This window comes from Podarcis bocagei (assembly GCF_964188305.1).
Source record: "Podarcis bocagei genome assembly, chromosome: 13".
Taxonomy (NCBI): Eukaryota; Metazoa; Chordata; class Lepidosauria; order Squamata; family Lacertidae; genus Podarcis; species Podarcis bocagei.
Window position 1 is genome coordinate 25,961,483 of NC_138138.1, and position 20,819 is coordinate 25,982,301.

The 20,819-nt window shown below is 47.2% G+C and overlaps 1 protein-coding gene across 1 annotated transcript; it reads left to right on the plus strand.

Moving 5' to 3' along the window:
* The first annotated feature begins 74 nt into the window (after positions 1-74).
* On the plus strand, positions 75-19,744 carry LOC308571198 (Golgi-associated RAB2 interactor protein 4-like). Its single transcript, XM_081166728.1, has 8 exons — positions 75-162; positions 2,083-2,137; positions 2,907-3,070; positions 11,333-11,532; positions 14,400-14,649; positions 15,938-16,224; positions 18,160-18,206; positions 19,535-19,744. Exons 2-8 carry the CDS (start codon positions 2,083-2,085, stop codon positions 19,648-19,650), a joined length of 1,119 nt encoding a protein of 372 aa, XP_081022854.1. The 5' UTR covers positions 75-162; the 3' UTR covers positions 19,651-19,744.
* Positions 19,745-20,819: the final 1,075 nt, after the last annotated feature.

The window sequence follows — 20,819 nt, forward strand, 5'->3', positions numbered from 1 at the left end:
CTCTTTACCCCAGCCACCCATTAAGGCCTGGGCTAAAAAGGTCATAGAGGCAATGATGACATCACAACATTCATCCCCCAAGCCAAGGGAGGGGGAAGCACAGAGGCAGCAGCTGTGGGGAGTTAACATTGAAGACCTTATGTTACAAGCTACAAAAAGACGGTCAGTGACTCCTAGACCTAGAGATTTTTGGCGGGATTCTGGGAGAGAGGCAGGGAGGGTGATAACCAAGGCTACTACAAGCAGTTGCCTGAGATGGTCTTCTAATAAGGAAGGCTGTAAAGTCCTATGAATGGTGACTATTCCCTAGAGACAAATAAACGGCAAGGATAGGCCTTTCTCTCTGAGGCTGCATACACACCACTCATTTAAAGCACATTACTTCTTCAAAGAATCATGGGAACTGTAGGTTACCCCTTCATAGTACATCCAGAAAACTACAGTTCCCATGATTATTGTTGTTGTTTTTTAGGGGGGAGGCTCATATGTTTTAAATGTATGGTGTGTACACAGTTGCAGGAGATGGGGGGAAACAGGTGCTAGGCTACTGAAATAGTCAACAGACATCCCAAGCACAAACATTTGTTCTCTTACCAGAGAGCATTTCCCAGCATGCCGTTGAGGATATTAGAACTCACTGCTTGTTACAGTTTCCCGGGGGGCCCTTCACATGGGTGTGTATGTGTGCACTTGATGTGTGCACTTGATTATACAATCCTTGATGAAGCAGAGCTGAACCTGCACAAACCAACTCCATTGAAAACTTCATTGTGTCTGAAGTTATGGGAGGTGGGGCAAAAGTATTTGATCATTCACATCGCCACTCGGATGCTGCACTCAGTGAGTGACAGACATGTGTATGTGTACTGTTCATAGAAAGGGGATGATCCCCTTTTGGTCATGTGATCAAAACACCTAGAACTGAGAAGCTGATGGCATTATTATCGATGCAAATTATACAATTAGCAGTACTAACAGTAGTTTATCCTGCCAGGACCATTGCAAGATCCTTAAACAAATAAAGACACAGGCCTATGGGCCAAATTTGTGCATGCAATTTGCATATGCTCCTTTATAAGTTTAGATGCGAATTTAGGCAAAGTTTCAGAGGGAAATCTGCCCTGTAAGCAAAGTATATTTTACATTTTTAAAAGGGGGTGGAGCAGAAATTCTAGAGCCTACTGGGGGGGGGGACCCCAAACAATACTCCTGTATCCTGCATTTCCCCCAAAAAGCTCAAAGCAGTGTGCATCATTTCAGTCTATTTTATCAAAGGGAAACTGAGCCTGGGTGAGAATGACTGAGCTCACAATGAGATGTCAGAATTCTGGGCTTCAGGAGAAGAGGTCATATTTTTGAAAGCTCCCCATCTCCTTCATTATTAGGTTTAGGTTTATTAAATTTGTATATAGCTTCTCACTAAGAAGTCCCAAGGGATGCGGGTGGCGCTGTGGGTTAAACCACAGAGCCTAGGACTTGCTGATCAGAAGGTCAGCGGTTTGAATCCCCGCGATGGGGTGAGCTCCCGTTGTTAGGTCCCTGCTCCTGCCAACCTAGCAGTTCAAAAGCATGTCAAAGTGCAAGTAGATAAATAGGTACTGCTCCGGTGGAGAGGTAAACGCATTTCCGTGCACTGCTCTGGTTCGCCAGAAGTGGCTTAGTCATGCTGGCCACATGACCCGGAAGCTGTACGGAAGCTTGGCCAATAAAGCGAGATGAGCGCCACAACCCCAGAGTTGGCCACGACTGGACCTAATGGTCAGGGGTCCCTTTACCTTTTTAAGAAGTCCCAAAGCAAGCTATAAGCCAGTAAAAAAAGAAAAATACAATGATAACAGTCCCAAATCATTAATTGCTGCCCAGAAAAATGAAAATGCAAAACCATCACAAGGTTGGAGCCAGGCAGGTCTCCTTGGGGGAGCATTCCATAAACAAGGGAGGGGGGGTGCTACTACAACTGAGTCTTCAACCTCATGTACTTAGTATTTGTATAGTGCTGTTCAAAGCACATGAATTTCCTCATTGTAATCCTTATAACGCCCCTGTGTGATAAAGAAGTAGTATTATTTCCCTATACTGCAGATGAAGGGACTCTGGAAGAAACAAAGCGAGAGAATGGCTTTCCTAAGGCCTCCTGGTGAGTTCATAGAATCATATAATTGTAGAATTGGAAGGGATCAAATAGGGAAATTCATTATTGGTGGCTCAGTCTCTTAGCCGTTACTCTACACCTGCATTTACAGAATGCAGGGGGTGTTTTTAGCAGGCTGGATCATAGATAGCACCCCCCCCCCGCCATCTGCAGTAGTACATTCCAGAAATCAACCAGCTCTTTCTGGGAAAGCTGGAGATGGGCTCTCTGGCAGAAATAGAACTTAGTTATTTTTTATGACCTTCAGGAATTATAGTGCCATATGTTCCTCAGGAATTAAAAAAGAAATCTGGGCACTTATGGAATCAGTGGTGAAAATCAGTGCAGTTTTGAAAGGTTCCGCCTGCCATCTTGATTCAAAATGGTGTCCAGTTGTACCCAAACACTCTCCCAGATTGAGTTCAATAGTGGGTAAGATTGCTGATGGCTTTCCCTCACTCTCCCAACCCCATTTTTCCCCCTGAGCCAAGCATGTGAAACTGAAATCTAAGTTCCTCACCCTCTCCATTTTATCCTCACAACCCAAACCATGAGGTAGGCTAGGCTGTGATTGGCCCAGGTCACCCAGTGAGCTTCATGGCTGAGTGGAGATTTGAACCCTGGTCTCGCAGGTCCCCACTCCAGTCCCTTAACCACTACACCACACTGGCTCACAGTTGTCTCGCCTGCTGGTCATTGGCCTACCTAGCATGTCTAACTCACAGAGGTTCTTCCTCCCTGTTTCTCCCCCAACTGCACGCCGTTGTGGGTTCAGGACGAGGGAAGACGCTGAGATCCCAGCTGCCCAGCGTCTCAGCGGGAGGTGACTACGGCAAAGGACTTTTCAACAGGGAGATGGGACCATTGCAGAGCCAGCTTAGTCAAGGGGAATACGCCTTACTCAGGCTTGCTCCCATGTTGGAAAGTGACTTTGTGCAGGTAACTTGCAGCAAGATCAAATAACCCTTCTGGTTGCCAGGTGAATTTTGTTCTCGTCACCCTTTCCCCAAGGGCACCTCTTCCCTAGAAAGCGGGCCCTGCTGTTGCCAAGTGAGATGCCTGAGTCATTTGAAGGATACAAGGCAACAAGAAGCAGTGGTGGGGCATAGGAGGGTGGCAGAGAATAAGAGTTTGGATTTGATATCCCACTTTATCACTACCTGAAGGTGTCTCAAAGTGGCTAACATTCTCCTTTCCCTTCCTCCCCCACAACACTCTGTGAGGGGAGTGGGGCTGAGAGACTTCAAAGAAGTGTGACTAGCCCAAGGTCACCCAGCAGCTGCATGTGGAGGAGCAGGGAATCAAACCTGGTTCACCAGATTACGAGTCTACTGCTCTTAACCGCTACACCACGCTGGCTCTCAATAGAAGTTTCCGGCAAATTCTGAAGATGCACCTCTTCATCCCGGCCTTTGACCAGGGCCGGCCTGAGACATTTTGCTGCTGTAGGCAAAACGCCCCAACACCACCCCCTCCCCAGTGCTGCCATCTCCACTCCACAACACCCACCGCACCCCCCAGATCCAGGTCCCCACCCTGTTCCTGCCCCGGCACTGCTGCCAGCCCCATCACCACACCTGTGGCTGTGCTGGCTGCGGCCACAACACAGCAGCAGTACAAAGACAGGGGAGGGGGGAGTCTCAGATCCACTGCCTGAATCAAGTGTCTTCGCTTCCGCCCTTGCCTCTGACCCCTGCAATGTATGTTTTAAGACCCACCCTACACTTGCGGTTGTAATCTGGGTAACACTGTTTTTAAAGTTGCATTTTAAATTGTCGCAAGCCTCCCTCACAGGGAGGGTGAAGGACAGGTAATAAACCAACCAGCATTTATTATTATTATTATTATTATTATTATTATTATTATTATTATTATTATTACCATATTGGCCTGAATATAAGCCTCACTTTTCCCCCAAATTCCCACCATGAAAAGTTAAAGTGCGGCTTATATTCACGACCTTACAGTACGCAGCCAGGAACATGGGGCAAACAGCGCCAGCAGTGTGGCAAAGTGGCGCCCACCCTGTGCGTAGTCCCCTGTCCTCTCCCCCAAGACCAGGAAGGGAGAAAGTGAGGAAGGAGAAAGGCTGCCGGCAATACAGCGCAGCTCCCCCCCCCCCTCAGTATGCAGCCAGGAGCAGCGAGGGATGGAGGGGCTTATTTTCGGGTGTTTTATCTTTTTTCTTCTCCCCCCCCCCTCCAATTTTCAAGGTGTGGCTTATATTTGGGTGCAGCTTATATAAGGGCCAATACGGTATTAGGGTTGGCAAAATAAGCACAAGTTTAAGGAAACAAGGGAAGGGGGTTGCCACAGAGATTTTCCATGGCTGGATTTTTAACATGAATGGTCACAGATTGCTCAGCTGAGCATTCATTTTCTCAATTGAAGCCTATTAAAAAATCCCAGCAGAACCACTATGCGACAAGGCTGGCCAGCTAGCCTTATCTCTACTGAGTATAGAAGCAGATGAGTTATGTGAGATTAGTTTTGAGGAGCCGATCAAAGAATTTGCAATTAGGAAAAAGTAGGAGGGAAAAAATTCAAATATAGATAAAGTGGAAGTATACATACATATTAAAAAAAAAATCATTTTCCATCTTACTGTAGGGTTTTTTCCATTTTGAAAAATATTTTTAAATTTTATTTATACTTTGAGTTGGATATATATGGGGGCACTAAAATCTTTTAAGTGCTTAGGGCTCTAAAGGTCCTAATCTGGCTCTGATTATTATTATTATTCAGTATTAAATTGCTTGTCTGTTTGGCTTCTGTATGTGGAAAGGGGCTTGCGTGCGCCATTTTGCCCTTCAGGCCTGCCCTGGAAGTGTGTGAGGTGTTTCTCTGCCCAGAATTGTAGCAGATGCAGCCATATCTTGAGCGCTGAGATTAAAAAGGACAGGAAGAACCGAAGCTGCTTCATTTCCTTCCTGGCAGGCTGCTCCTAAAAGCACAGGGACAGAGCAAGTTAAAAGAAGAGGAAGAAGATGGCCACTCTAGGCCCGCCCCCCTTCCCATCTCTCCTGATGACTTAATCTCTCAGGTAATAGGGGAAGGGATGAAGCTCCGTGGTGAAGCACATGCTTGGCATGCAGAAGGTGCCAGGTTCAGCCCCTGAGAGGGACGGCTGAGAGAGACCCTTGTCTTTAGCCCTGGAGAGCTTCTGCCAGTCACAGTAGACCATACTGACCAAGACGGACCAATGGTCTGACTCATTATAAGGCAGCTTCTCGTCTTCCAAGGGAGAAATTCTGGGGCTCAAGGCTGCGTGAAATGGTTGTTCTTTATTAGGCATTTATCATTTAGCAAGTGTTATCAGCCCTTCCTTATCCTCTAAGGCTGCACCTTTAAAAACAACAGAAGCAGCAGCAGCAGCAGCTCCTGTGTCTTTAATAGCTGCTGGGCAGGCAGAACCTGAATGGATGAAGTCTCTCTCGTTGTTGCCTCTCCAGGCTTCACTGGTTGAATTTCTGCCTTTGCACGGAGAACTGACAGGAAAATAAATAGGCTTGCCCAATGACCAGTTTTTAAAAAGTAAGCAAACATCTAGGACAACTTCTGAGCTTTTAGCACGGGCGTGACTTTAAGAAAATGGCCAGGGAATCTTTTTAAGACTTGGAGATGGTAAGCATGATTACCTATTGTAGGGTAATCGACTGTTAAACATAGTTTACAAGTTTACATAGTTTACATAGTTTACAAACATAGTTTACGTATCTGAAGAAGTGTGCATGCACACGAAAGCTCATACCAAAAACTAACTTAAGTTAGTTGGTCTTTAAGGTGCTACTGGAAGGAATTTTTTTATAGTTTACAAGAGGTTTGAAAGTTGGCAGTCTTAACAATGATGTAAACAAAATCTGCTCCTTCTCCCTTATGGGGTACCCAAGAGCCCATACAGTGGTACCTCGGGTTACAGACACTTCAGGTTACAGATGCTTCAGGTTACAGACTCTGCTAACCCAGAAATAGTACCTCGGGTTAAGAACTTTGCTTCAGGATGAGAACAGAAATTGTGCCGTGGTGGCATGGCAGCAGCAGCGGGAGGCCCGATTAGCTAAAGTGATTCCTCGGGTTGAGAACAGTTTCAGGTTAAGAACGGACCTCCAAAACGAATTAAGTTCTTAACCCGAGCTTTTGAAACTGCCACCCTGTAGCCCAAGACCACCCCCCAGTACATCATACATATTTCACGGAAGGGGTGGTCTACAGCAGGGGAGCTGATACTACAGATGCTCAAATGACTCTTAAATCCTAGGGATGGTTCCTAGTCTGACATCCTTCCCATGCAAACCATTGTTCCTCTTTTATTCCTGCCTTTACCTTCTGCTGTTCCTGAATGACAAACCACTAGAATTTAGGTGGAGAACCCACAGCCTGCAATGGCTGATGCCCATTGGTACCAATAGGTTGGAAGGCAGGGAGACCAACAGCAGGTGGCGCTAATGAGCCAGAACCAATGAGAGGCTGTATCAACTAATTATATAATTATATATTTGCCCCTCTTCCACCCTTCCACAAGTAGCAGCACTGAGACTAAGGAGAAAGAAACTGATACACAGCTGGTGTCTGGCCAGACTGAGGTTGGTGGGGGGCAGTGCCCCATATACCCAAATGGACCAGCCTCATCTGCCCCTGGACTATCCTTCCTCAGTGCAGCCCCTAATCCCACCCTCCTGCTTCCTGGTGCTGCCAGCATCCCTGCTGAACAACACAACCAGGATGTGAAGGATGGTGTGTGTGATATACAGAGGACCAGACATTCTCTGGGGTGGCCCCCAAGCTATGAAACTCCCTCCCCACAGCTCTAGAAGTCATATCCCTATCGCACTTGCCTGCAGACGCACATTCACAAACACCAAGGCAACATCGAGCGCACTGTCTCCCACTTCACACTTTGCATTTGATGCAATTCATTTTGAACTGTGGCTCAGAAAAGGAAAAAGGATGCCTGTTTTGAACAACAAAACACAGCCATTTATCACAAACAGCAATTATGAGATGTTTTCCCCTTAGTGCAACATCTTTGTGATTTTAATATTAAATCATACGATAGGACTTAGATCCAGGCTATGACAAAGTCGGTTCTTCCTGGATACAAAATGCTACTGCTTGCCCCCGGTGCCACACACAAAACCACCTGTCAGATTGCCGCTGAATGAGTTTGACTGTAATTTCTTCTGCAATTAACACGGCCAGATCCACGGGAGATTAAATGTTCTTGTTTGTTTGTTTAAGGCAGTGTTTCCCAACCGGTGTTCCGCGGCACACGAGTGTGCCGTGAGACACCGGCTGGTGTGCCGCGAGATGCCTGGAGGGAGGCGGGCGAGTCGGGCGGCGAGAGGCGGGGCGGCGGCGGCGAGGAGAGGCCGCGCCTCCTGCTGCTGCCTGGCGCTCCTCCTCGCAGCCGGCAGCGCTGCCTGGGCGCCTCCGCGCGACTCTGCCTCGCTGGGTTTGGTCTCCCAGCAGAGACGGGTCACACGCGCACCTCCCTCCCTCCCTCAGCCTGTGCGGAGGGAGAGCCAGAGAGAGGCATCGCTCCTGCGCGGCGGGAGAGGGAGCAGCCGGAGCGATGCCCCAAACGAAGGCATGGGACCGGAGGGGAAATCCTCCCGGCGTGACGCTGCGCGCTGACGTCACGGGGCGGGGCTTTAATGGTGGTGTGCCGCGAGATTTTTTTTCAATAAACAGGTGTGCCGTTGCCCAAAAACGTTTGGGAAACACTGGTTTAAGGGACACTGCTTTGATCAGTTTACTAACAAGCCCTGCTTTAGAAGCTAGTGTAGAACCAGCTGTTGCAGAGTTATTGAATATAGCTGGGTTTAAAATGAAAAAGAAAAACCAATGCAGAGTTGAGAGCTGTGGCAATACCTCAGGTACTTTCTGTGTGGGAATATGGCAGCTGCAAATTTATAGATACAAAGCTGCTTTGGGGCCTCCGGCCTTCATTCCCTATAGACCTTCTTGGGTGCTGAGACTGGTGGAGGGGGCCCTATTAGTAGTTCTGTTGCTTGGGGTGGGGAGAGAGTGGCAGCTTGGGAGAAGATATTCTCTGCGGCCCCAAATTGTGGAACTCCCTCCCCACAGAGGTCAGACCCTCAAACTATCCTTATTTTCCAGGGGAAATAGGTTCAAAAATCTTCAAACCTAGCAGCTTGAAAGCACACCACTACAAGTAGATAAATAGGTACCGCTGCGGCGGGAAGGTAAATGGCGTTTCCATGCGCTCTGGTTTCTGTCACGGTGTCCCGTTGCACCAGAAGCGGTTTAGTCATGCTGGTCACATGACACAGAAAGCTGTCTGTGGATAAACGCCGGCTCCCTCGACCTGAAAGCAAGATGAGCGCCGCAACCCCATAGTCGCCTTTGACTGGACTTAACTGTCCAGTGATCCTATACCTTTTACCTTATTTTCCAGGGGCAGTCCTGGATTTACAGAAGCTGTCCTGGTTTCTGATTTGATCCTAGAATATTCCACTTTTCCTTGGGACGTTCCTATTTTCATCAGAGAAATGTTGGAGGGTATGGAGTTACCCGACCCCCGAGCCACCTGAAGGCATAGGGTATAGGGAATCTTTGTGATGCTTAATGTTTTAGTATGCTTTCATATATGTTAGAAGTCGCCCAGAATGGCTGGGGCAACCCAGTCAGATGGGCAGGGTATAAATAGTAAAATTATCATGATGGAATAGGATGTCTCTATTTTCATCAGAGAAATGTGTGTGAAAGGTGCGTCACCGTCATTATATACAGCTATGGACGTGCCTTTTTACCTCAGCTTTTGATACTTGAGGCGTCAAAATAAGACCCAACTTATTTTTATGGTTGCTAGTTGTTTTGAATTGTTTCTATATTGTGTTTTTATGCCGTAACTTGCCCTGGGAGCTTAGGGTGAAGGGCAGGTAATCAATCAATCAAATAATAGACCAAATCGGACCACTGGTCCATCCGCGTAGTTATTATTTATAGTAACTAGCAGCAGCTCTCTGAGGTATCAGACAGGGAGCCTTTCCCAGGCCTATGTGGAAATGCCAAGGATTGAACCTGGGACCTTCTGCATGCCAAGCAGGTGCTCTACCCCCTCAGCGACAGCCGTCCTCCTCCTCCAAGTGTGTCCCTGCTTTCATTTGTGAAATGTAGGGTGGCACGTTACTCACATCCCTTAAATTATATTCCCTGTTCTTACGGAGATGTGAAAGCAGTTAACTGGCAGTCATTATAGGCCCTTATTATCCTATGCAGCAATTTCAGACTTCAGAGCGAGTGCCTGACAGGCAGGACAAGAGTAATTTGTGTTATGTTTCTGCAAAACAGCTTAGATTTCCTTATTCTGATTCTTCTTCTTTTTAAGCATATCAGCTTCGGCTTGTTGTTACATTCAGAAGCTCCCCTCTCTTTCTCAAGCATATTTAATTAATTAATTAATTAATTAAATTGAAGGCAGGACTCACTGAAATTTGTCCCGATCCTCCTTGTGGAAAGAGAGCTTCCAAATTAAGACCACTCCATATGTTGTTAAGCAGGTGGAGACTTTAATTGAAAACCTGCCTACAAGAGAAGCCTAAATAGGTTTGAGAATGTAGCACTCTTTGGTTTCCTCTGTAGGAAAGACATATCAACTTTGCCTCCAACAATTTCAGCAACCATGCCTCCTTATTAACTAATGACAAACTTTTCCCTATTTGCTCATGTAAAAGTCTCTCTGTTGTGATCATATATTGAGATAATATTCCATAACCCTTTTCTTATTATCCATTGGTCCACACCCAGTTCTGTATCTTCAGTTTCCACTTCATGTTGCATTTGCTATATTCTTCCAGACTTATTTAGTATTGATTCTTCCACTTGTGTTTCTTCCATTCTTTTTCCAAAAAACAAATAAATGAAAAATTGCTTTATCCCCTGGGATCACTCCAAGTCATAGGTAGAACTCTTTCTCTCTCAATTCCATTGATGTCAGATTATCCAGATAACTCCACATCTCTCCATTTATAACTTTATTTTTGTTTTCCAAAATCTCAGCTTCATCGTTTGGTTGCTTCATTTCTCCATACACTTGTATAGTGGGTTCTTCCATTTCATCAGTTGCTCCTTCTAGTTTTGCCATGGTTTCATCTCTCAGTCCTGCCAGTTCTTCGTTGTCTAGAGCCTCTATATCATTTCTGATCCCCTTTCCCATTTCATTCATGCCTGGCTTAATTTCATTCCTCATTTCATCCGTCTCCGATCTGTAAGATTTTATTTGTTCAGCAAATATCTGCTGAAGAATGCCAATAGTAAGCAGTGTGTCCAAAGCTGTTTTTCTTTCCTCTATCGCTTTTTTAATGGAACTTGCCATACTGAATGCTAAGGTTACTTAAAACATAAATGACATACAATCGATCTGACATCTTCCACCCCCCAGAAACTAATGGTGAACCTATGTAGGAATCTCAGCTAAAGCATCTGTGACAGATGGCCATCCGACCACTGCTTAAAAACCTCCAGTGAAGGTGACTCCACCCCCTCTCATGGGAGTCTTATTGTCAATCCTGTTCTTCCTGATGTTTAGGCAGAATCTCCTTTTTTGTAACTTGAATTCATTGGTTTAAATCCTACCCTCCAGAGCAGGAGAAAACAAGCTTGCTCCATCTTCCATCCTTAAGATATTTGAAGATGACTATCATATCTCCTCTCATTTTCCTCTTTTCCAGGCTAAACATACCCAACTCCCTCAACCATTCCTCATAAAGTTTGTAATATGGGAGAAGCACCAACTTGCTTAAAAGAGGTCAACTTCACTGGGCATAATTGCCAGTCTTTTGGTCATATCTGAAGCAATCCTTTGGATCCCAGCCATAAGCTAGACTTCTTAAAACACTGGTGGCCACCAAAGATTCAGTTAATCGATGGTGGTTTCCACACAGTATTTAAACAAGAAGAACCCAGAACAACTGGGGTGTGGCTGCTTAGGCTGAGCAGCTTTCATAAAGTTTGTTTGAGTTGGCCTGTCAGAAAACTGAGGAAACAAAACATTCCAGGAATTTACTTTTATGCTCTGTTGATACCAACAGCATTCTGAGTGGCACAGTGAGGTCTCAGGCACTGCCCTTCTTGAGATGGTCTTATGAAAGACTTAGGATGTGATACACCATCAGTGCCTGCTCATTCTGTTGAATGAGGCCCTGTATATCTGCCACTGCCCTTTCCTGATCTCTGCAGATTAACAAACGAGGAGAGGTGATTGACGTGCACAACCAAGTCCAGACCGTGACTGTCGGGGTTGCTTGCACCTCCTCCAGCATGACGGTCCCCAACGTGCTGCTTCTGGCTCGCCCCACCTGCCCTCCCGAAGAGACGACCCAGAAGTTTAAAAGCTTGCTCCGCCAGTCTTCCTCGTCACTAGGATTAGAGCTCACCAGGTAAGCCCAGCTCCCAGCTCCATACAGAAAATCCTGCAGATGCTGCAATGCCTTTCAAGGCTTCGTAATGTAAGACAGGCCACCATTTTTAATGGATGGAGATGCTGCAACTTGAACAGGGCAAACTCATAGGTGAAGTGTTCATGGTATCTCTAGGCTGTAAAAAAAAGCTTCACCTGTTCATTTCTGCCTGTTACGCCACAGCTTTTCCTGGACTGAAGACTCTCACAATCCTTTTTTTAAAAGGTTGGCAATCTTACAAGGGTGAGTTTGGGGTAGGGGTGGACAGGATAGGGTTGTAGAACCCAAATGACCACACTATGACTTCTGAATTTTGTTTTAACTGTTTTTAATCCTGAACTTTAAATTGTTGTCAGGTGCCCTGGGACCTGCTGGGTTTTCCACCTGTATTTTTCCATGTATAAGACGCCCCCATGTATAAGAGTCCCCCATGTATTTTGGGGGACTCCAATTTAAGAAAACGAGGGAAGATGGCACAGAGTTGTTTTTTTTGGGGGGGGATGCCAAAAATCACTCACCCGCACGCATTGCAAAATCTGCCTCTCGTCTGTCCCCTCGCCAGCAGAAGCTGCCAATCGCCCACCCAATTGCCGCAGTGTCAGCCAATCAACACCAGCTATTGACGCAGCAACCAGTAACACACCCAATAGCCACTGACAGCCGTGGAAGGAACCTATGCACTATCCATGTATAAGGCAACCCCCACTTTTCAGCATAATTTTAAAATAAAAAAACCTAGTCCTATACAGTGGTACTTCAGGCTACATACACTTCAGGTCACATACGCTTCAGGTTACAGACTCTGCTAACCCAGAAATAGTACCTCGGGTTAAGAACTTTGCTTCAGGATGAGAACAGAAATCGTGCTCCGGTGGTGCGGCAACAGCAGCAGCAGGCGGCCCCATTAGCTAAAGTGATGCTTCAGGTTAAGAACAGTTTCAGGTTAAGAACGGATCTCCGGAACGAATTATGTTCTTAACCCGAAGTACCACTGTACACGGAAAAGTACAGTACTCATTATGATGGTGGTGTCCTTTATCATGGCTCATGGCTCAGCCATCTCTTAATGAGATTTGTGGGTTTGAGCCCCACATTGGGCAAAAGATTGTTGCATTGCAGGGGGTTGGACTAGATCATGGGGAGGCAAACTAAGGCCCAGGGGCCGGATCCAGCCCAATCGCCTTCTAAATCTGGACGGTCCGGGAATCAGCATGTTTTTACATGAGTAGAATGTGTCCTTTTATTTAAAATGCATCTCTGGGTTATTTGTGGGGCATAGGAATTTGTTCTTTTTTTTCTTCTTCCCCAAAATATAGACCGGCCCCCCACAAGGTCTGAGGGACAGTGGACTGGCCCCTGCTGAAAAAGTTTGCTGGCCCCTGGGCTAGATGCCCCTCGTGGTCCCGCCCCACTCTATAATTCTATGATTCTGTGTACTGCAGCAAAGTTGTCAGGCTCATCTTTTGGACAGGGAAACTTGTCCTAGGTGATTAGGTGATGCTTGGAGAAGTTGTGTTATCCTTATCCATCCCCCCTCCAGTCAAAGGTAGCAGGTATGCTATGTGTGAGTGGAGAACAAGACAAGCATTTTGGGCAACAGACCGAAATTTTGAATGAGACAGAATGGGGTGAGGGAAAGAGAATTGAGCTGAAAACTTTAGGAGCACTTTGGGGTGCTAACTGCTTTGCTGGAGGACAGTTTTGGCTGTCTGTTCCTCCTCCACCTATGCTCAACCTGTACATTTATAATAATAAAAAATGCAACAAGTGACCTCCTTCCAAAGGAAACTGAACCCAGGTAAGCATTGCATCTCTGGAACATCCTCGCTGCTTGGAGAAGTGGGGTGAACAGCACTGATTTAATTTAACAGTTCCCATTTAATACTCAGATTCAAAGGCAGGCAAGGACCGTGGGCAGACAGGCAGCTATTGGCAGGTAGGAGACTAGTAGCTTTGGCACCGCTGACAGCTTCCGTGACTGAGCGTGGCTTCGATTCAGCTCTGCTTCCTGTCCTATTTGGATTCCTCAGTCCCCAAGTCCACAGCAAACTGCCATGCTGAGTTAGAACATTAGTCCGTCTAGCCCAGGACTGTCTACACTGATTGGCAGAGGTTCTCTGTTTCCCACCCCTCTTGGCCAACTTTTCCTGGAAGGGTTTGCAATCCTTCTTGGTGGGCTGGCTACTAACAATGAATGCTGATTAATGAGCAACCAAGGTCATCTAGGAATGGAAGGTGGCAGGTGGAGCTGTCCCTCTCTCTCTCTCTCTCTCTCTCTCTCTCTCTCTCTCTCTCTCTCTCTCTCTCTCTCGTGTGTGTGTGTGTGTGTGTGTGTGTGTGTGTTGTCAGTTTTGTATGGTAAAGGGAGGAAAAACAGAGGCAATTTTGTATTGTTACAAGCACCTGCTTTGAATGTGCACCGTGACCATTTCTGGAGGGTTTTGTATCATTTGCTAGGTGTTTACTCAGTGGTCTTGATGGTTGCTGGCTACCGGCTACTAGACAAGCCTCACCTGCTTGAAAGGGATTGCAGAGAGCAGCCTGACAGTGCAGAAATATTTGTTGGTTTCTAAAATAGATAAAGAACCCTGGACCTATTTGTCTAGAATTTGGCGGGATTTATCCATCCAGGCTATGCTTGCAAAGTTCATCCAGTACTGCCAAACAGAGAACAAGAGAGAGGCTAAAACAATTTCTTCATTTTCCTCACTAATAGTGAACTGGGAGGCACAAAAACTTCATGTCTTTCTGAAGCTGTTTGGACCAAATCGGGGCTGTTTTTGTACGTGCTGAATCAGCGCCCAAACTGAATCATGCCCCTAATTCTTCCTTTCCACTGCCTACAGGCTTATCCCTCTTCATTTTGTCAAGATCTCGCTCCACAACGCAGAGAAGAAGCAGCTGCGATTCAAGCTGGCGAGCGGCCGCACCTTCTACTTGCAGCTCTGCCCCCAGCCTGGCGCAAAAGAGGATGTCTTCAAACTGTGGGTCAAGGTGGTCAACATGCTGCGGCCACCCTCGGACCAAGGGCCCCTATTGCACAGCAAGAGTGAAGACCCTGGGGGGTCTGGGGAGGCCATGACCAATAGGGCACAGGTGTGCAACTCCTTCTGTTTATATAGCGTAATCGCTATACAAGACACTCTGCAGGGCAACAAGAGCACAGGAAACGGGTCTATCTAGCTTAGTATTGCCTACACTGACTGGCAGCAGCTATCCAGGATTCCTGAGAGGGGTTTCTCCCAGGCCTCCAGGAAGATGCCACAGATCAAACCTGGAACCGTCTTCAGATGCTCTGCTACTCGGCTACAGCCCTTCCCCATGTCTCCATGCCCCCTTGCTTAAGGTTACCAGATTTTTTCCAATGAATCCGGGGACACTACTAAATAGATGAATTTTGCCAGGGGACTGATTTGTAAATCTGGGGACTGTCCCTGGAAAACGGGGACATCTGGTAACCTTACCCTTGCTGTCTTCTGCCTTCTTCATGCGCCCCTTGCTGCCCCATACCAATATCTCCAATGCTGCAGGAAGCTCATGGGAGAGGTCTGGGGTGGGAAAAACAGGGAGAAGCAGTAAGAAGACACTCAGAACTGATTTGATTCCCCTCCCACCTCTTAGCAACACAATTCGATCCTTGGATGCTTTAAGCTGGTTGGACATCCGTTGGAGAGAAGGCAGAGAGAGAGAGAGAGAGAGAGAGAGAGAGAGAGAGAGAGAGAGAGAGAGAGAGAGAGAGAGGAGTTATCTTTTAATTTACAAACAGCTTGGTACATGCACTCACATATCACGAAGAACACGAAGCAGCCCCCAAATCAGGTTGCTTCTCTTACAGCTCTTGCAGGAGTCTGTTAAATCAGATTTGTATGAACATTTCTGCTTTTTTAAAGAAAGAGCAAACGGCAGATTGATTCCGTAAGCTGGGTGGAGGGTGGAGGGGATGGTTGGTGGAAAGGGACACACACACAAAGCACACACACACACACACACACACACACACACACACACACACCTGGGATATTTTCTGTGCTGCTCCACCCATTGGTGTAGATGGCAAGTGATGGAATAGCCATAGGTATGGTGAGGGAAGAGACAGGAGTATGTGGGCCCTCGTGTGCCAATTGCGCGCACAGAAATGTTGCATCTGAACCTTGCTTCCAAGACTACAGCCCACTCCAGACCCCGGCAGTGTGGTGTACTGGTCAGAGTGTTGGACTAGCACCTGGGAGACCTGGTTCCAGTCCCAAAGCCACGAAGCTCGCTGGGTTCCCTTGAGCCAGCCACTGGTTCTCAGCTGAACCTACCTGGCAGGGTTATTGTGAAGATAAGGGTTAGAATTATTTGGTGGTGCGTTCAACAGTCCTGATCCATCTCTCTGCCCCAGAGCCTGGGATCCTTAAACCTAGAAGAAACCGTGAGCATCCGTAGTATCTATTCACCTGCTGAAGTTCGCAGCCCTGCCCAAGAGGACGTCAGGAGCAGGCGCAGCCTGGTTTTCTCAACGGGGAGCCATCCCAGCTCCAGAGCCCCCAGCCCTTCTCCATTTGAAAGCGAAGGAAGGACAACTGAGTTTGAGGACCTGGGGGTGCCAGAGCCATTGGAGCGCCCGCCCAGCACCAGGAGTCAGGGCAGTCAGCCCGAGAGGACTGAGAGGAGCCCTAGGATGAGCAGGTACGGGTTAGGGCTTGTTTGGGAGAGGGGAGGAGTGTTAAGGGAGCTGAAATTTGCAGCACTCCAGCTCAAACACAATGTTTTGAAAAGCAGGAGAGAGCAAGCAACTACTGGGAGGCAGTGGGGTGTAGTGGTCAGAGCAACAGACCAGGACAGTGGGAGACCTGGCTTCAAATCCCCACTCGACCGTGAAGCTGATTTGAGTGCCCTGGGGCCAGGCACCATACAGAGGCTGCGTACATAGCAGACATTGAAAGCGCATTTCCCTAGGCACGCATGCGCACCCCCTGGGAATGGCAACTTACCTCTCACAGAGCTACAATTCCCAGCACCCCTCACAAACTACAGCTCCCAGGGTTCTTTGAGGGAAAGCCACATGCTTTAAATGTATGCTGTTTGTACGCAGCCATAAAGTTGCTGAAAAGATTGCAGGGGATACCACAGAGAGCCACCACCATCACTTGGTAGTCAACCAAACCCTTTAGGAACCTGGAAGATGCAAGTCATTTCAGCCTGTAAACGGGGAAGGGTGGCACCTGTAAGCCTCTGAGATGTTGTTGGACTAGGAATGATTGGGGATTAAAAAGGTAAAGGGACCCCTGACCATTAGGTCCAGTCGTGGCCGACTCTGGGGTTGCGGCGCTCATCTCGCTTTATTGGCCGAGGGAGCCGGCGTACAGCTTCCGGGTCATGTGGCCAGCATGACTATGCCGCTTCTGGCGAACCAGAGCAGCACACGGAAACGCCATTTACCTTCCAGCCAGGGTGGTACCTATTTATCTACTTGCACTTTGAAGTGCTTTCGAACTGCTAGGTCGGCAGGAGCTGGGACTGAGCAATGGGAGCTCACCCCTCAAAGCGCCAACCTTCTAATCGTCAAGTCCTAGGCTCTGTGGTTTAACCCACAGCGCCACCCTACGATTGGGGATTAGCAAACCAGTATCTATTGGTTATTTAATCAAACAGTGAATTGTATTTTATTGCTTATTGCTTATTTTTATTTTCATTATTATTATTTCTTTATCCCAACCTTCCACATACAGATCCCAGGGTGTCTTAACACCTAAAACGCAACTTTTAGAACAGAATTACTATTCAGTATTGGATTTGACAAACAGCGTTATAGCTCTGCAATTTGGAAAACAGATTTCAGAGTTGGGTTGTTTGTTTTGTGGCCCCCTGAAAGCTGAGTTGCAACCACCCCAAATTGAAACACATCAAATGTTGAAACTGATTTTCGGACTTAGGGTTCATCTGGACTTCTTTTTGTGCCATGCTTTCCAGGCCCAGGCCTGCACTTTAAAGCTCCCTGTCCAAGCAGTTGTTATCACGGCGCTTTCATGGAATCATAGAATTGTAGAGTCGGAAGGGACCCTGAGGATCATCTAGTCCAACCCCCTGCAATACAGGAATCTGCAGCTGAGCCAAACCTGCAACTTTGGTGTTATCAGCACCATGCATGCTCTCACCAACTGAGCTATCCAGGCCCTGAGAACCCACATTTTAATGCTGAATTGGAGCAAATGGCAACTGGCAGAAAACCTGATTGCCATTTGCTCCAACTCAGTGGTAAAATGTGGTTTTTCCTGGGGAAAGGGATAGGGCGGAAGAACACCCGTTTCCCTCACAGAGCGTTAGAGCTTGGATCTGTGCCTGGAAACATGGTGTGAAAGGAAGTCTGGACAACCTTTAGGTAGGTTTCACCTCCAGTATACATATGTTACTGGTTGTGGGCGTGCATCTAGTGGGTTAAGAAACCAGGAGACCAGAGGGGGCGGGTATTGAAGGCAAGCCTGCTTGCATCCTAAAAAATAAGGTTGCAAGGTAACTAAATTTTCCCAGGGATCCAAAGCTGGGAAAATTTCCCATGGTGGCCATAAGGAATTATGAGATGTCATTGGATGGAGTGGTCTTGACGGGCTGTTCTCGTTTCAGGAAATCCAGTAAGAGCAGAAGTAGCAGAAGGAAGTCTCCCCGGAGAAGTAAGAGATGCTAAATGTTCTGACAGTTCTGCCCTTTGGTGGCTCCTATCAATCACCTTCCTACTCTAGCTGATAACCAGCCCTGCTTAGGTTCTGAACTGGTCTCTTTAGGATGGCCACTTCTTGCATCGCCAAAAATGAGGATAAAACAGGCCACGGTTTTGTCATTATGGTTGCTTAAAGAGAAATGCACCCCGCCATAGTGTGACCAGTGCCCCTGGTTCAGTCTGCTGCCCAGGTGTCCACTGCTGATGGGCAACATCAAGTCTCTGTTCTTAGGCTTCTTCTTTAAGCCAGACCAGGGCCATGCAGCCCTTCAAAGGCCACTATAAAGCCCCACAGTGAAGGCTGATCCTTTAGGCTAAATGTTCAGTCTGTCTTCAGTGACTGTTTGCCTTCTTACTTACAACCAGTTTCCTATCCACTTCCTCCTCCTTAGTTTCAGTGCTGTCCTTATAGACATCAGCAGGGATGAAGATGGAGGCAAAACCAGAATTAGTTGGCTCTGCCCATCATTGACTCTAGCTCCCCCTACTGTTGGCCTCCTGCCTTACGCCCTACCTGTTGGTGACAAGGGGGGGGGATAGGTATAAAAGGAGAATTCAATGGCTGCCTAGATCTCGGCTTGGGGCAATTATTATTTGGTGGGAGAACCCCAGCAGAGATTTAAAATCACAAAATATGCAGCTAGGAAAACGTGGATATATAGACTGTTGAACCTTTAATATATGCCCTTGTGAGTTACAAAATAGTCTCCTCTTCCCCCAGCATAGAAAAAGACCACATTAAAATGGTTTACTTACAAACTCTCTGAAGGTCAGATTCATGTGCTCTTCCACACAGCATTCAGAAAATGTTGCAAAGGCAGAAAAGCCTGGCTTAGTTACAGAAGCCAAGTGGTATAGGAACACAAGAATGGCTTGTTAAAGCCATGTGAGCAACCAGCTCAGACCTTCTCACATGCTGAGGATGTTGGTGGCCCCCAACTCCTGACTTCTCTACCCACTAGGCCATGCTGGCTTGAGATGATGGGTGCTGGAGACCAACATCATCTGGAAGGCTGCAAGCTTCCCATCCCTGGATTAGGCCTACACTATCCCTCCTCTCCATCACAGAACTACAATTCCCATATTTCTCTAAGAGGAGGAAATGGCTATTAACCCAGTTTAAGTTAATGGGTCTCTCTTTTTCAACTCAGGCTCCTAACCCTGCCTGCCTGATCTTTCCATCTCTCCCACTTCCTTGTTTGCCTGCATGCTGTGTCCATGAGCAGGCCCTTGTGCTCCAGGGAGTCATGTGTCTACTTCCTTTTCCTGTTTCCTCCGCAGGTTCAAGCCGGAGGCCCAGCAAGATTCTCTCCCTCATCAGATCCTGCTCCTGGGGGAGGCGGAAGAGGAGCAAGAGCCGAGATGCCAGGTCCCGGGGCAAAGGAAAGAAACGCTGAGCGGAGAGAAAGGAGAACCCAAATTCCGGAGCCTCTTGGCCACCTCACATTACTAAAGAGACTGGTTATAATAAAAACAAAGAACGCCAAAAAAGTGCAAAGCATTGTGGGTATGAGGGAAATGAGAAGCAAGGGTCAAAGTTAAGGGGGTGCAGGGCACACTGAACAGCAAAGACAGTTCCATTTTCTGACACTGTGTCGCTGCTCTGCACCTGCAGCACCCGCCAAATGGTAGGGCCGGCCTAGCTTAAGAAACTTCCAGACAAGGCCAGAAGCGGACTGAGGGAGCAAAAGCTCTGTACAGGACTAAATTGTTTCCTTCTTGGACGTGCTGTCCTTTCTGTTGAACCCCAAGATGAAAATCCCTCCACTGGTAATCAATAAGGCCTCACACCTTTGGATTGGCCTGTTCCAATGCGGCCAGAGGCAATTATTACCGGATCCCCTCCATTTCTCCACTTGGGGCCACCTTCATTAAAATTCTCAGGGGAGTGCCAGGAACATTAACTTTCGACTGCCTCTGTTTGCCAAGGTCACCTGATGGATTTTGCCACTTTCTGCCATGGGGTCCGCTAATTAACTCAGGCAGAATGGAGAGGGGCTTGTGACCCCTGGCAAGCCATGAAATTATCACTCTGACGAGATTGTGCTTGAAAAAGCAAAGTGGGTGTGTGAATAGGGACTAGAATTGAGTCTTTGCAACCACAAGCACCGAGGGTGTGCTATACCAGGAGGCAGGTAGGTATGCTGGGAAACTGCACTGAAATGAATTTTGAGGTAAAAATTGCCTCTGAAACACCCTTATTTGCCCTTCATAAAGCACGTTTCAAGGTACAAATGTTTTTTGGGTCGTCCCCCCCCTTTACATAAAGGAAGATAATTACAAATCGCCTTTCAACTTTTTTTTTTACCCGGCCAAATAACAAAACTCAACAGGTGGACTTCTCACCTAACAGCCCTCCTCACATAACAATTAGGATCTCCAGATGGGAATTATACCAGCCTGATTTCCATCAAAAGACATGCCTGGCCAATTCAGTAGGGGCCAGGTAGACACTACAAACTAGGTCCAGATGTGATGTGTCACCAGAATGCTGACAAGCCAGCTGTGTCTCTCCTTGTTACCCACTCCTGCTTATCTGGGATTAGGCCCCATTTCTGAGGAGGTA